Source organism: Lates calcarifer, linkage group LG13 (assembly GCF_001640805.2).
Source record: "Lates calcarifer isolate ASB-BC8 linkage group LG13, TLL_Latcal_v3, whole genome shotgun sequence".
NCBI lineage: Eukaryota > Metazoa > Chordata > Actinopteri > Centropomidae > Lates > Lates calcarifer.
The window spans coordinates 20050069-20066253 of NC_066845.1; the positions used below are offsets into that span (position 1 = coordinate 20050069).

A 16185-nucleotide genomic window follows, 5' to 3' on the forward strand; every position below is an offset into this window, starting at 1 on the left:
AGCTTTCCTCATCAATCACTAAAATAAAAATGTGTAAAATGGAGCTGGAGCTGTATGAGTGTTGTTGTAATTTTCCACTAGAATGTGTGGGTGACACATTACCACACCTGAGAAAGTGGTGGGCTGAAATATGGTGACTCGATCAGCATATGGCTCCAGTCATCTCACATTTGCATATATTAAAAAAATTCCTTCATTAAAATGTCCATGTACAGTGTATGTCTACATGAGGTTTCAATTATCTGAGGAGATTAAAATGGTTTGATTTACCAACAGCAAAGACTACTAATGTGGGTATAATGTGGGTAATGGTGTAGATTCAGTTTAACTTTTAATGATTTCAAACACTGTCATCAAGCCTTTTAGTAAACACTGTCTGTAGCTGATAAATACACTGTAATGTCTGGCTAAATGGCGGAACATGTTTTCGATTGCTCTGAAGCCTGAAGTAAAAATATTGGCCACCAGGGGTCATTCTGACATACATCCACCCACCATTATCTTTACTGTTTATCCTTAAAGCATCACAGGAGGGGCTGGAGCCAATCCCAGTTTACAAACAACTATTCACACTCACATTCACACCTACAGGCAATTTAGAGTTACCAATTAACCTGCATGTCTTTGGACTATGGGAGGAAGCCGGTGTATCTGGAGAGAACCCACACAGGCATAGGGAGAACATACAAACTCCATAGAAAAAGTCCAGGCAAACCAGGATTGTTCTTGCTGTGATGCAACACAGCTAACCATTGCACCACTGTGCCACCTTCTGAAACTCTTTGCTAAAACTGCAGATTAAATAAATAGATCATTAAATAGCATAACGTCATAACACATTTTAATTATGCAGGTAACTTTGAGAACATTTCATTTTTTACAGCTGAAATTTTATGTTACATCAGTTCATTCTTTGAAGCTATCTACATATTTACCAAATTTGGCATCTGTTCTGTTTTCTCCTCCGTCTGCTCGTCACTCACCAAATCAACAACTGACTCGTCAGTGACTTGGATTCTGTCTTCGGTTCAGGGATGGCAATTTTCTGCTCCTCTGAGTGCTCTGCAATGTGAACCACTATGTACAAACAAATAGTCTAATAGTAGCAACCTAATGATGTTTGTTTAAAATATTAGCAATTCATAGTTTTCCTGTAAGAGGTGATGTGATGCCAGATCACTTTTTATTTAGATCAGATTATAACAAACCTTTATGATTGTGAGTTTCTGCAGGGAGGGTAGTGGACAGGTTTTACTCAGTTCAATGGACGTCAAAGACTTTCAACCAACATGTAAACTTGTGGGTCTGTCAGTGTAAATGTGTGCCAGACAGAGACAGGGCTGAAAAGTTATAAAAGAAGTTAAGAGGCAGCTGAGCAATCAATGGTACCATATTAATTGAAGACACAAATGTATACTCCTATAAATATCTTTAAACCCAGAAATATCACAGACTGAGCAGTTCAGGCAAGATGCAGGAGTCCCAGAGTTTGACTCCTCTTTTATCTTTGTCCACTTCCTGTCCCTCAGGTCCAATTCCAATTTTTTTCATCTGCAAAGGAGCTACTGTCCGACACTGGCAAAGATTATAAGTCCAATAATGACAAGTGCTGCTACCACACCGATGGCAATGAACACCACTTTCATCTTCTTGTTTTCCCATCTTTTCTGCTGCTTCACCTGGTTGGAGGTCTTTTGAAAAGCTTTACTCTGGGGAAAAAAAAACACAAAACTGTTGTTAGATTCCATTGTTGTGTAACTAAGCTGCTTTTACATGTCTGATGGTCTTAAATGTATGCCAAGATAGGACAGGATAACCCCCGAGATGGCATACTGTCCTATATGACAATTCCAAAGCCTTCTTAGAACTCATCTAATGCAGAATAGATATTTTTCTGCATATAGTATACCAGTATCTTTTCTCTAACGACCTGACTCACAGACTTTAGTTTTCAAGTTTGCTTTTCATGTATATTGAAGAACACTATTCAGAGTACATCTGTCGGACGTTTCCCCACTTTGCCATTCTTTAAGCCATTATATTCAATATCAATGGATCACATAACTACTTTAGCCCGACCAGGCCACATAATTTTCACACCACTCCACTGACCTGTGTTACGGTCTCTTTAGTTCTCAGAGAACTTTTTTGTCACACAACAACTACAGGATATCATTTGGGATAACATGGATTATGAGCAAACAAATGAGGAAAACAGCTCTTAAGCTAGCGTTTAGCGCAAATGGAAGTTCTCAGGGGTACTTCCATTTGACAACATGGTTAACTTAAAGCTGCACTAATCCCTATTTCCATCATCACCAATGGATCAAATGACTACATGAGATGTGAAATGGGCTGCATGTAATTATGAATCCACATTATTATCCTGCAGTTCATCTCATCTCTGTGAAGAATTTTAGCATCTTTCTGCTCATTGTTTTGGTTTTATGGCCCATAGCTTTACCTTTTTGGTTCAGTGTCACCATGTTCACATTGTTTGTGGCCATAGCAGATAGTGTTTTTTTTTTTAATCAAAAATTCTCTAAAAACCCACTGTACACTATACCAGCCCATTGGAAAGAAGCACTAAAAGAAGAGTGACTTTTAGACTTACATTCATCAGGTGTTCACAAATGACTGTAATGTTTCTCTGTAACTGCTGGATGTGTAAAAAAGCGACCGATTTCTAACAGGTTTGCTGTGTCAAACCGAAGATGATAGTATACTGTATATGACTTGTGTTGTCAGCTTGTTTCTGCTGATTCCAACAGTTATGCAGGTCTTCTTTTGGCCACTTGGAGGCAACAGTAAAAGTTGTAAACACAATGTTGACACAGTACCACTGTACGAACTAACCTCAGCTTGATAGCTGTTTTCCTTGTTTGCCTGTGCCTAACCCATGTTTATCTGAAAGTGTATACAAGTGCCTCTTGAACTTTAATTTGCTGTTTTAGAGAACTGCTCAACAGCGTGATGTAACAAGGGCCAACGGGGCAATGTGGGAATGATGTGACCCGCTTTTCGACCCCGGACAGACATTCGTCTCGTGGCATGTCCTGGACTCACTCTGTCATACCCAGGGAGACCAACTTACTTCATTCATCTTAGGAAACAATAGGAAATACCTTTCTAAAAATAGCACCATAAAACACAACCAGGATGTAAATTGTACATTTGTTTTCCTCTCTAGCTCCACCTAAGGTGTATTTATAGACATCAATATGACATTTGCTAGTTTCAATCCCTAGACGCCTGTGGAAATGGAGTGTTTATACCATTTGCTCCAGTCACTCACCTTATCCATACAACCCAGAGACTTCCACTTAGTAAAAATAGTGGCTCTACCTTTTCCCACTTGGACAGCTTCTCTGAACTCGCCCTGCGTACCTTTTCCAGAAGCACATCAGCTCTATCCTCCAGTTCGCCAAGTTTGCCAGATCTCTCTTCAGCCTTATTCAGGTTGTCCAGCATGATGACCTTCACCTCCTCCACCTCCTCCTGGGTCTGCTCCAGGCGGCTCTTCCCATTCTCCTGTCCAATCAACACACACAACATGGTTTTAGAGTGAAGTATGATATGGATTCATCCTATCACTTGAAACTTTTCACATTACTTTATGAGCTCACGTGGTAATTTTCTTAGTGTAAACACCCAGAGAAATTCCAGGGCACACAGGAAGTGATGCGGTTCATGTTTTGGGATAAACAGAGGAGTATAATCAGTCACTGCCACCATGAAAGTGAAATATGTAGCGTGCAGCCTGGAAATACAAGCAATGTGCATTCACCACTTAAAACTGAGACTAGATTTTAAAAAAGAGTAACTCATGGACCCATGAAAGCCCAAAATAAAAGGATTTGCTCATTAACTGGATATAGCACTGGACACCTTATTTTAGCACTTAGTCAAGTCTCAGTGTTGCACTTCCAACTTTTGATGGAAGTTCTTGTTCCTGTAGATTTTGAATGCATGTACTGAATGCACTTTGGAATGAATCAATCAATCAACCAATCAAATTTGGTGTTTCAGTTGTCTTGGGCTTTTATTCAGTGGAAATCCAATGTGAAGGTCTTAACTGCAGATTTCAGAAAGGTTTTCTAAAGCTGAGAGACATGTCATAAAAATTATGGGGAGCAATTAAAGAGACAAAAAGACAATGAGTCTATCCAGTTTTTGAAAGCAAAAACATGTTCATGGTGCTTAAAGGGGAATCCCACAAATTTCAGGCATAAATGTTTACTGTTACTAGTCATAAAGAGTACGACTCAGCTGTCAATATAGTTGTTGTATTGTTTTCTGTGGCTCTGGAGGGACTTTTGTTAAGTCTGAGAAAACAGCCCCTGATAATGTCATCAGGTTGGGTTTAGGGAATTTAAATGAAGGTCATGAAAAGATGCTTCCTTTTTTTCTACTTTGGGTATCGATTTTACAATTACTGTATAAGACAGCATTAATAGCTCATTTGGAGAATGTTTGCAAAATGTTTTGAAAAAGGAAGTAAAATGCAACTTTTACAGCGTGTTGTCTCAACACGCTGCAAACTGAAAAATGTGCATAGTACTCTAGTTTATGTCTGCCTGATAAAGATCAGAATGGCTTGGTGTTCTGTAAACAGTGTTCTTGCAGTGAATTTGAAAACAAGTCATAGTGCTGTGCCGTATAGATTATTATTTTGAGACATGAAACCAGTAAAAATGAAGTAGAACAGGTTTTGCTAGATCATGAAGATCACATTCTAGCAGTTGCTAACAATAACCTCTATCTATGATGTGGAAACACAAAGACAAGGGCAGTAAATAAGCTCCACAGCCATAGCCTGTGTAACTAGAGATTGATAAGAACCCTGGTGAAGGATATTTAGAGAGCACAGTGACCTCAGAGTAATTAGTATCCTGAAAGTTTTCTCCTTTACCTTTACCCTCTGAGCCCTGAGAGGAAGCCAGCATCTCAGAGGTTAACAGGAACAGGAGACCCGACAGATAGAGCAAAACAGGCACACTTTCAGCATCTTAATTTGGTTCATAAATCACTGTCATTTCCTGTAAAGACTTTCATAACCAACATCCTGTACATACATGTTCACAGAGGGCCTGTGAACCTGGGTAAACCTGCTTGTTATGGCTGCCTGGTGAAAACACTTCATTCACAGACGTCCTGAAAACCCAGTTATGTCACTCTGGGCAAACTAAAAAGTGGCTGAACAATAGTCTGTGTTTAAAATTCAGCTGGGTATGTTTTAACACAGGGACAGCTGCCCCTACCAGTTCAGCTCCTTCCTTCCTTCCCTCATTCCCTCCCTCCCTCCTGCCTGCATTAATGTACCTGGCATTACCCAGGGAAACCACACCTACATAGTATTATAGCGTGTTCATTATAGTGTAGTGTGGTACTTTATCCAAAAACACGTGCTGTTTGTAACCTGCTGATAAATAATTTTTGTTTTCAGAATTAGACTTCATTCAAACTTAAGGAGAGCGTGCATGAAGGTCAGTGTGACCCACGATGCTTGTGATCACTCTTAATTCATAATCTATGAAATGCAAGAGAATTACATTTATTTACATTTATTTTATTCACATCCATATCATCCATCACTTCACACCTAGTCCTACTGTTGAATTTAGATCTCACAGTAATTAGACTCCCTCCATTATATTTAAGTATTATACTCCATATGAACACTATCCATCATGCTTTTGTCCTTTTCATTTATTATTAATTTCATTTTTTTTCCTGGTTTTTGTTTCATTCTCGTTTCTCGGGAAATTTCGACCTGACACGTGTTTCTGACCAAGTAAAAACTCATTTTAAAAGTCTTTTTATTGCACTTTCTGGATAAATAATCTTCATTTAAAATGGAGCTGACAACAGCTGCCGTGTCTCATTTGCCTACTATTACCTTAAGGGGACTTTGCCCACAGATTATAAAGGCTCATGGCAAACTTTTATAACTCACTCTGTCTACACAGACTTCTCTCTCGTATCACTCTCTCTTCTCATCCAAACTGTCTGTCATTATATTGAAGCTATTTAGCCTAAAGGAGAATGATATATTTACTTACCATGTCTGTCGCGTCTCTTGCTGTGTTTGTGTCGAAGCTGTCACCGGATCCAAAGCATTTAAAGCGAGACTCGAGTGAACTTCAGAAACAGGAAACACAACATACCAGCTGCGCGCGTGCAAAAGCTGAAATAAGCCCGTGCAGAATTCAGCGGTTTGTCCTTGTATCTTATTCTTTCTTTTAATGTGAACTTGTCTCTGTTACTTTCACTTCTCCAGCGCTGCAACCGTCGCTTTCTGGTTTATGGACTTTGAGCTATTTGAGTGTGAAACGTTCATGGTACTCCCGGAAATTTAACAATTACGAAAGATGATCACGTGACTACATCAGAATTAGTCCTAATTCATGCAAAATCGATAAAGTCCGGACTCCCGGACTTTGCTGACTCGTGGACAGCGATAGAAAGTAACTAATTACAGTTACTCAGGTAGTTTCAGTTAGTACAGTTTTGAATATTTGTGTTCTACTTAAATATTTCAATTTTATGCTACTTTATACCTGTATTACTTACCAGTAGTTACTAGTTAATTTATTTGTTATTACGTCTACATATGACAAGCTTGTAAAATACAACTCACTGTGAAAGATTAACCCAGTGGTTTTTTGTCTCCTTGAAAATTCAGTGTCTAATAGTAGCAGCCTGTCAGGTTCAGATGTCTATGTCTACATTAGAATAATAACAATAATAATGTAATTGGCATTTTTACCAGAATAAAGTATCAGGTGACTTCTCCCACCACTGCTTGTGGCTGCATGTGAACATGATGTTTCAGATTTCCATCAGTTTACCATACAACAGGCTAATCTTCACATTTACTCCAGTACTGTGTTTAACTATTTTAACTCCATGGTACATACCCCACTACATTTCAGAGGGAAATATATCATTTCTTGCTCCACTAGATATTTGACACCTGACACAGTTACTTTGCAAATTAAGAAGACACACAATCAGTTTATAAAATGGTTGTGTCATATTTTTCAGATTATAATGCATTGTTTAACAGTACATAAAGCTGTAAAAATGACATATAGTTTAATGCATCAGTGATAATAATATACTGTAGAGAATATAACACACACACACAAAAGGGACAGTTTCATTTTGCTCAGTTTTTCCTTCTGATGCTTTAAATATATTCTGCCAATTCTGTACTTTTCTCAAGTAAAATTGTGAAAATTGTTACTTTGACTGAGTGTTTGTAAAGCTTTGTACTACTATTTTTACTTAAGTATTGTACTGAGTACTTCTTCCGTCACAGCTTATTCAACAAGTCTGAACAGATCTGGCAAAAAAAATGGAAAATGAAAGTGTTCTCAAGGTTTTACATACACTCATTTGTATTTGGATGACCTAGCTAAAACATTACAGTCTAAATCCTTTCAGTGTTTTAGACAGGAGTTGATTCAACTGTATGATCATTCTGGTGGATTTAGTCTGTGGTGCTGTTGAACTGCACTGTGTTATGTTGACAGGTTTTCCTATTATTTTGTCCTGTCTGTTCAGAGAGAGTCTGCCAGTATCCGACACTTCCTCTCTGTCAGTTTATGTCCTGACATGTCATGAACATTCAACGAGTCCTTTCTAACAGGCCTTTGCAGACTTACTGTAGTACATTGTGTGCTATGTGGCCACTGAAGGGTGTTGTCTACTTATGGGCTGTGCACAGTTTTAAGACGGTGACAGCTGATCCACCCTTGTGAGAAATATGTGTAATATTATACAATATCCTCAAAGGGACTGCTAGTGTGTCTGTGGTGCTCAATAATAAACATATGTTTTCAGTGCCTTTTATGGTACTTTCTTATTTCCAGGGGAATTCCGTCATGATTTTGAGCTCTTGATAACTTTATAATATGCTTTGTTATAACTCTAGATATTTTTCAGTGAAAACAAAACAGTGGTGCTCTTGTCTCACAGTCACTTCATATATTTAGACATACATTACATCTCTGCTATGACGTGTGTTGGGTCACATGAGGACTAAAGCGTCTCTGTAAACCAGAGTGAGTTTTCAGAGGTTGTAGAACAGTTGGTGATGAGTTACTAAAAGCTTCTGTGGTGCACTGAAAGCTACACAGACATAATAAGTGCTGTTGTGTGTGTGCATATGTGTGTGTGTGTGTTCCTGCCACACTTATGATAAGGGCCTGATGGGCAGACAACACAACTCTATTGTAGCGCAACTGCGTCACTCACATGAGCAATTCAAATTCTTTCCAACAGTCTTTGACTCATTCACAACTAATATGCCAAACAAAAGACCATCAGGCAGATCTCACCACTGCCTCAGTTTGTGGATCAAAGGATACAAAAAGAGGATGTGAATAAATGGAGAATCTAAGGCTAAAAGAGGTCATCAGAGTTTCGAAAGTAAAGAAATATCAAGAAGAGGAAGTAGGGTAATTCAAATGTTTCTTCCTAAAACCTAAAAGAGAAACATCACCTCGCTAATGTGAATTTTGTGAGAGATTAAAATCCATCAAGCTTCCTTTAGTTGGCTGAATGAGTAATGAATGAATAACCTATTGCTGAAGCCCATTACCTTAAAGAGGATTAAACTCTGAAAAGCCTCATGTCCATAAACTAAATTAACTCACACTACTTTCTTATCCCCTTTCTGAGCAGGAGGGATGATGAGAACCCAGCAGGGTTATGAAACTAAATTCAGGACTAGAACAGATTACATGTAAGACTATGGTAGGGAAAGTGTGTTTGTAATGTGTAATGAGTTTCTCCCATGGCTAAGATATTTACTTTGTACTGTTTGTTTAGGGGGGGCATGGTGGTGCAGTGGTTAGCACAGTCACCTCACAGCAGCAAGGTTCCGGGTTCACCCTGTGTGGGTTTCATTTCAAAAGACATGCAGTTCAGGCTAATTGGGGAATGAAAGTGTGAATGTGAGTGTGAATGGCTGTTTGTCTCTGTATGTCAGACCTATATATGTAGGCCAGATAGACTGGCAATATGCCAGGACACAGCCCGTGACCCTCAAAGCAGTATAGATAATGAATGGATGGATTGTTTTTTGTTTGTTAGTTTTTTTAATTATCATAATTTTAATTAATACAAAACCTGGAAAATCTCAACCTAAAAGAAAAATGAAATATTTTTATGACCATCTTTTTGGCCACATTCTTCAGAGATTGAGCTGCTCTTTCTGACCATTCACTTCCATTATGACATGATTGCAGTATTTGGAAGTACTGGTGAAATTCCTCTGAAATAATAAACACTGCATAGAAAGTGAGCTGCTGCATATGAATCAAGCACCAAGAGTCCAACCTTCTGTCAGCACAGGCTTAATGATAACCATGAGTAAATACATCTAAATACAAATAATACCATTGATAATCTTCTGTTATCAGACTGGTCCTGTCACTGCTTCTATTTATTGATCATATCATACACTACCATCAAACCCAGGCTAAAGCTGTGATTACTGAAACTGTATCATGGTAAAATCTGTGGTTTGGAGTAACATTACTCCTCTTTGGGGCAGGTCAGTAGGGAAAAAGACAACACCATCATCATATACTGTATACATTACAGTTTTTCACTATGTCTACTACCACTATGCATAATGATGCTACTGCTGCAATAATGTTGGTACAGCTAATGTGAGAGTGCAGCAGTGTATATAATATTGTATTATAATACACTACATTTTACCATACTATACCATTATGTAGTATACTATAGCATAACATGTTCTAACATTTTATAATAAGGTGTAGCTTTGTATAGTATAGTCCATTATACTCTAGTCTGCGATAGCATAGCATAGAATAGCATAGTATAGTATAGTATAATACAATTATACGTTAGTGCTGTAGTGTAGTAGTGTAACTAGTAGCATAGTGTCATGTAATGTAATGTAATGTACAGTTCCGATAGTCCACTATAGTATACAATAATGTAAAATATTTAGTTTAGGGTACAATGGTATAGTTCAGTATATTATAGCTTAGGATAGAATACTATAGTAATGTAATAGTAAAATTGAATGGTATATTAATTGACCTTGTTAACCTGTATCAGCTGCAGTATACCTCACATTCACTTTAGTATTCATTTCATTCGCTCTCATTTGTACGATGCTTTGGAAAAAAAGGTCTGCCATATGAGTAAGTGTAAATGTAGTTTCACATAATCAGAATGACTGTATAATACATTGGGAATAGAGTATTGAACATTATTCTGAGGCAGCACATGAGATTTTGTCGGTTCAGGCCTGCTGGGGTCAAAGACCCAGTCAACAAAGGCCGTCTTCTGGGAATAGCTCCACAAATACAATGGCCATATTCAGCATGCTGACTACCCTGCCTTCGTATCATTGTCCAGTCCTCTTCCATGGATGGCAGACTCACATCCGCATGACTACAGCAGTCAGTCTGAGTCCAGGCTGATTTCCCATCAGTAACAAATGGTCTTTCAGTGGATTTTTTTGTTTGTGTTTGTCTAAGAGGCTGCTGTTCCAGAAACTCACCAGGCCTTTTGTCATGGGGATAAAACCTTAATAGTTTAGTCACAACTTGTTGACAAAACAGCTCGTACACACTGGTTAGATGCAGATATGAGGTTGAGTCAACAGGAGAGTCATGTGACCTGTTACAGTCTACCTGGATTTTTGTTTTGCCTTGCTTAGTCTTTCTTCTGCAGGTTGTTTGCTTTGAATGTAGTTTGAGATTTTTAGGGGATAGTTTACTTTTATTTCCATCCATTTGTTGCCTTTACATGAGGGCACTGAAGCCAGGAATTTTCAAAATAAAAAATGAATAAATATTTGATAGAAGTCTAACTGTGGATGTGTCAGTCAATAGACCTTTAAGTTTCATCCATTCTTATTTGAAAACAGATGTGTGCACAGCCAAGGCATGCTGGCAACTAGCCTCACCAGCTGGGCCTGATTTGTAGAATATTCCTTTTTTTTCTCATCACATTCTTCACAGTACCCAGACTAATATGACACACGTTTGTTTTAATGTTTGCAAAGTTAAATGTGATACGATCGCAGATATTTTTATATTTCACATATTACACAAACCTTTTGCATCTGCTTTTTTGTGATTGCTCAGTTGCGTTTGCAGTACTAAAGCCTGTGAATAAACTGAACCAAAACCAAAAGTGTGAGAGAATATGTCATCATGCCCTTCACAGTTAGACTAAGGGCTAAAATGAACCACCACCACAGAAGCCTTTGGGGAATTCCCTCTGTTTTACTTCCTCGTGTTTCAGACCAGTCAGACTCTCCATCTCCATCTTGTGGCATATCAACAAACAGGAGTAAAAACAAATATTTATTATACAGCGGCTTTCAGAAAACATTCAGGCCCCTTCACTTTTTGCGCACTTTATTGTGTTGTAGATTTATTTTTAATTGGATAAAATTGAAGCTTTCATTTGTCCATTTTTGATTAAAATATATATATATATATATATATATATATATATATATATATATATAATCAATATAGAGTCTCACTGACATTCTAGCTTAAGGCTGTAGCAAATATACATACTGTTCATACAGGGAATCACGTTGACCTCTTGTGTGAGGCAGGAGGTGAGACATATATGATCTTTTCTCCAGACTTGTATTCTGAAAAATGTGTTTTGGAATATAACTTTTTGTGTGTGTCTGTGGAGAGCTATTGGTTGACATAGGCCCAGCAGGAGGAACCACGGAGGGGCTGTAACTGATCTCTCTCAGCTGGTTGGCTGGAGGAGCCTGATCCTCCAACACTAGAAGTGTGGGAACAGGTCTTTAACAGCTGGTCCTGGTTGTGTGTTTATTGAATCAAACTACCTAAGCTCTCTTGTACCTCCAAAAGCTGTGCCTGTTTTCTGTCACTGCTCTCAGTTGATTCTTCAGTAACAGTCACAGATGCAGTAGCACTGTCTCTGAGCTGAGCTGACAAAGTCAAAAACTGCATGATTTCTATAGACGATCTCTGTGCGGCCGTATGGCCAAAATCAAACTCTTAAGATAGATTAAAGACTGCCATTAATGTTCTTAAGACACCTTTGCATAAACTTGTTCTTATGCTCACACTACTCCCAAGAGCCCACACTACATTTTATGACTGTTTATTATCTGATAATATTGCAGGACATAAAAGCTTCTCTGGCTTCTTCTCTAACAGCAGATCCAGACTCAAACCTTCATTTTAAAAATCACTTTAAAAACGAAGCCTACTGTTTTGTTCCACAGCAATGAGAATATACACTATAAATTTCATAATGTAAGAAACTGAATTTTTAAACTATAAGCTCATTTTAAAATATAGTAAAATATAGCATAACTTACTTTATTGCAATATCAACAGTTACCCTCTTTCCAAGTATCCTGTATTTTTATTTCATAACAGTGTTAGTGCCCATTAATTATTTAATCAAAGATACTTAGTAATTACATTGCAGGCTGTAATCTAAAACGTTACCATGATTTTTATTGGTCACTTGATTCAGTTTTTTCACTGTGCATATGTGCAGCAGTTGCTGTCCTTCATGAGAGTTCAAATATATTGGAGCCACTGAGATTCAAATGAGAATGCTTTGTGTATTGTGCAATAGTTAGAATAGGAATATATTTGTTTATGATTTAGGTGTGTCTGGCTTGGAGGTCTGAGTGACTTTAGTGGGTGCAACAGGAACATGTTTATGTGTATACATATCTGTGTGTTTGTGGTTATGGGTGGGAGGTGTGAATGACTGTAGGAGGCACGGGAGCACTGACAGGAATGACCCCGGTGGCCAGCAGGATAATGAGGACGCTGATGATGAGGGCAACCAGCACGATAACCACGATCAGCTTGACGTTCTTCCACCAGTAGGACCTAGTCACTGTCTTAGTTGTCCGCTTGAATTGTTCAGCCTGGGCAGGGAGAGAGACAAGACAATCCACTGGAGCGACACACTGTGTATTCCTGATACACTGGTCCATGCTTTTCCAAGATCCCAGATCTCATGAAAGAATCCCCCAGAGTTCATTAACTCCATCCTCTAATAATACCTGAATCATATGCTTTGATAACAGCTTGGTTCGGAAAGCATCAAACAACATATATCGCCTCTGCAGCTGAGGATGGTTATCATGACAGAAACAACAACATCAAAACTCACAGCTTTATGCTAACAGACCTATTTAGTTTGTCAAACACAGATATAATTGATAACAAGTGATATCTGACTCACAAAGCTAAATGCAACAGAGCCATCATTAATATCAACATACTGTATACAGCTGTACTTTTCCTGCTATGACAAATCAAAATGGCAGCCTGAGACAACAGGAGGTTATAAGCTCCCAACAGGTGCTGACCATTCCTGTAAGGTACTTACTGTAATGATAACAAGAACTTACTGAAAGAGACACGTTTCCTGGAGTGAGAAAACAAGAATACCAGGTAGTGCACTTGACAGAAAGACTTACTTCCTTCCTGATAATGAGCAATACAGCCTGTACAGTGACACATTTAAACCTCAGACAAAAGGTCGTTGGTTAACAAGAATAACAATCTACTGAGGTGCAGATTCATTTGTGGTGAGTGTCTTGAATATGGGATTGCATCTACTGATCCTCTGGCCTGGTTTGATCAACACTAAGGTCATTTTTCAACAACCTTTTAATCTGACCTCACACTCCACTGTACCTGCACAGTACAGGCAGGCTGCATCAGTGTAAGACTAGGAACAGAAACACCTGACAACCCACTTTTACACAAATCATAGTAAAAGAAAAAACTGAACTCTTCTTCCAATTTCTAGGCCACGGTGCTGAGGCTGTGTATCCCTTGGTTTCATTCAAGTACTCGTATATTACTCCGCGTCATCTTGTGTGTGACTCCATCTAGCTGATCATTCAAGGCCTGCAGCTTGTTCTGTGGTGCTTCCTCTGCTGCCACTGCTTGTGGCTCCGGGGATGGAGTAGGAGAGAAACAAAGGATGAAAATGTGTACTTATTTGTCAGCTGTACGTGCCTTTCATATAAGAGTTAATATAAGAGTACACAAGTGCTGTACTTCATTTTATACTTTTATGTTACTTGTGTTTTTATTTTCTGTGACACCATACTTTTAGTTCCCTGCATAGTCTTGGACTTTTTACTCTATAACATTCATTTGACAGCTTCTTCCTTTTTTTGCAAATAAAATAATTGAATTGAAATAATTGAATTAAAATAATGTAAAGTAGGTAAAATTAGAAAAGGCAAACAAGGTTAACAATAGGTTTTAAAATATTAATAGTTTGCATGTGAGGTGTTGTATAGGAAGTTTCAGTCAAGGCATTAAAAGTACTTGATGTGTCACATGAAGCTGAAGCACTTGTGATAGAGCTGAAAGCTGTTGAAGTTTTAGTTTCAGGCAGATGAATTGTCTGTATGTAAACATGAGCAGGGGACCAAAGCAGCTAAAAAGTCAGTTGACAAGTAAGTACCAAAAGTGTTTGAATGGTGAACCACAGGAGAAAAGCAACTGAGAGATGAAAGCAGTTGAAATTGTAACTACTAAGCAGTAACAGGTGAAGGGTCAGTATTTGAACGATCAATAAAAGAGTAAATAAAGATTGCGTGTCAGTTGAGCAGTTTAACATGTTAACATATCAGTAATACACTAATTATATAACAATTTATCACTCATACAGGAGCTGCTCTGGACCCTACAGTGAGTCACTGTTGTAAAGTGACGACACAAGCTGGCTGGGTTGGGGCTAGCTGGTTAGTTTGCCAACTTCAGTAGAAAGCTCTTGGCAAGTAAAAGAATAAACTTTGATGCTGAATTCACAACACTTATTGTAGACTGGTAGGTAAACAGCTGTTAATGCTAACATTGGCTATTAAGTGATAGTAAAGCTTACAAGCACCTTTAAATATCTTCATATCACATTTTTACTGTGAAGTTTACATTTTTTCATTCCCATCTCCTGGATTTATTCATTTACTTCTCTTAGATTTGACTTATGTTACTTATCATATCACCTCTGACTGAGATAGTTATTTTTTAAATCATGTGATGGAACAGAGATGATCACTAAAAGCAGTTTTCTTTAGCGCTGAATGATACAGCTAAGAGTAAGCTTTTAGAAAAGACGAACATGTTTTGAGATATGATACTAACGATATGAATATAAGTTTTACCCCAGAATATGCTGAATGTTTACAGAACATCTGAGGGAAACGCAATACCCCAGGGCCAAGATAGCAAATAAAAACAACAGTCTGTGTAACTACAGCTTGGTGAGAGCCCTGGAGCAGATTATTTAGAGAATAGTTTGACCTCAGAGTAATTAGTCTCTTGACAGGAAGCCAGTATCTCAGGAACAGGAAACTGACAGATAGAGCAAAACAAGTACACCCTCAGTATCTTGATTTGGTCCATAACAGTAGTATTAATAGCTGAAGTGTAGTAGCACATAATAGACCTCAGTCAGAGTGGGTTCTTATTTTAAAACTCCACTTTGTAACCCATTCTGTTGATGACTGCCCAATTTTCAGCCACTTTCCAGTTTCATTTCTACTTGACCCCTCATTCTAATTAAGTACATTCACTGACAATCATTCTTTATTTTCTGAATCATGATTCCTCATTTAAAAGTTGACATGCATCCACTTTCCCACTATTACCTCGTGGGACAATAAGGGAGTAATGACACTATTTCAAGGAACCTTTAGAATGTGACTGATGTCATCTTGAGGAGCAGAAAAAACTTCTGCTAAGGCACTCATGCTGCACTCACGAAGAACAGGGAAAACACCTCTTATTCCAACTTGGGAGTGTTCATACAATATTTCAATGTAGTTAGTCCTAATACTAACCTTGTCGTACCTCCAGATAAACAGCCTAAATTAACCACTTTTGTTGTGTTACCTATCTGTAGCAGTTTGTTACCAAGTGAAACCAGATATAAACAGTAGCTCCTATAATATGAGCTGAATTGATATTTGTTCATATTGGATTCTATTTTGATATAATTGCCAGTAGTGATTTATTTGCAGCCATTCTACCAACACTTTTGTAATGTAGGTGGTTCTTTACATCAAGTGAGAGATTTTGTCAGTGTCCAAAATTCTGAGGAGAGTCATGTGGGCTTCTACCAGGCAGGTAAGGGTCTAATGAAAGA

The 16185-nt window shown here is 38.1% G+C and overlaps 1 protein-coding gene across 1 annotated transcript; it reads right to left on the reverse strand.

Annotated features, from left to right (window-relative positions):
• Positions 1-824: 824 nt before the first annotated feature.
• vamp5 (vesicle-associated membrane protein 5) lies at positions 825-6345 on the reverse strand. The gene is made up of 3 exons (XM_018669636.2): positions 6063-6345; positions 3388-3531; positions 825-1709 (listed from the first exon to the last, which is right to left on the reverse strand). The coding sequence occupies exons 1-3, from the start codon at positions 6063-6065 to the stop codon at positions 1563-1565; spliced, it is 294 nt and encodes a 97-aa protein (XP_018525152.1). The 5' UTR covers positions 6066-6345; the 3' UTR covers positions 825-1562.
• Between the last annotated feature and the right edge of the window lie 9840 nt (positions 6346-16185).

Excerpts from the sequence above, each read along its gene's own strand:
- vamp5 (XM_018669636.2), bottom strand. Across the intron at positions 1,710-3,387 it reads CTGATGTGCTTCTGGAAAAG|AGTAAAGCTTTTCAAAAGAC; the intron begins GTACGCAGGGCG and ends TTTTTTCCCCAG.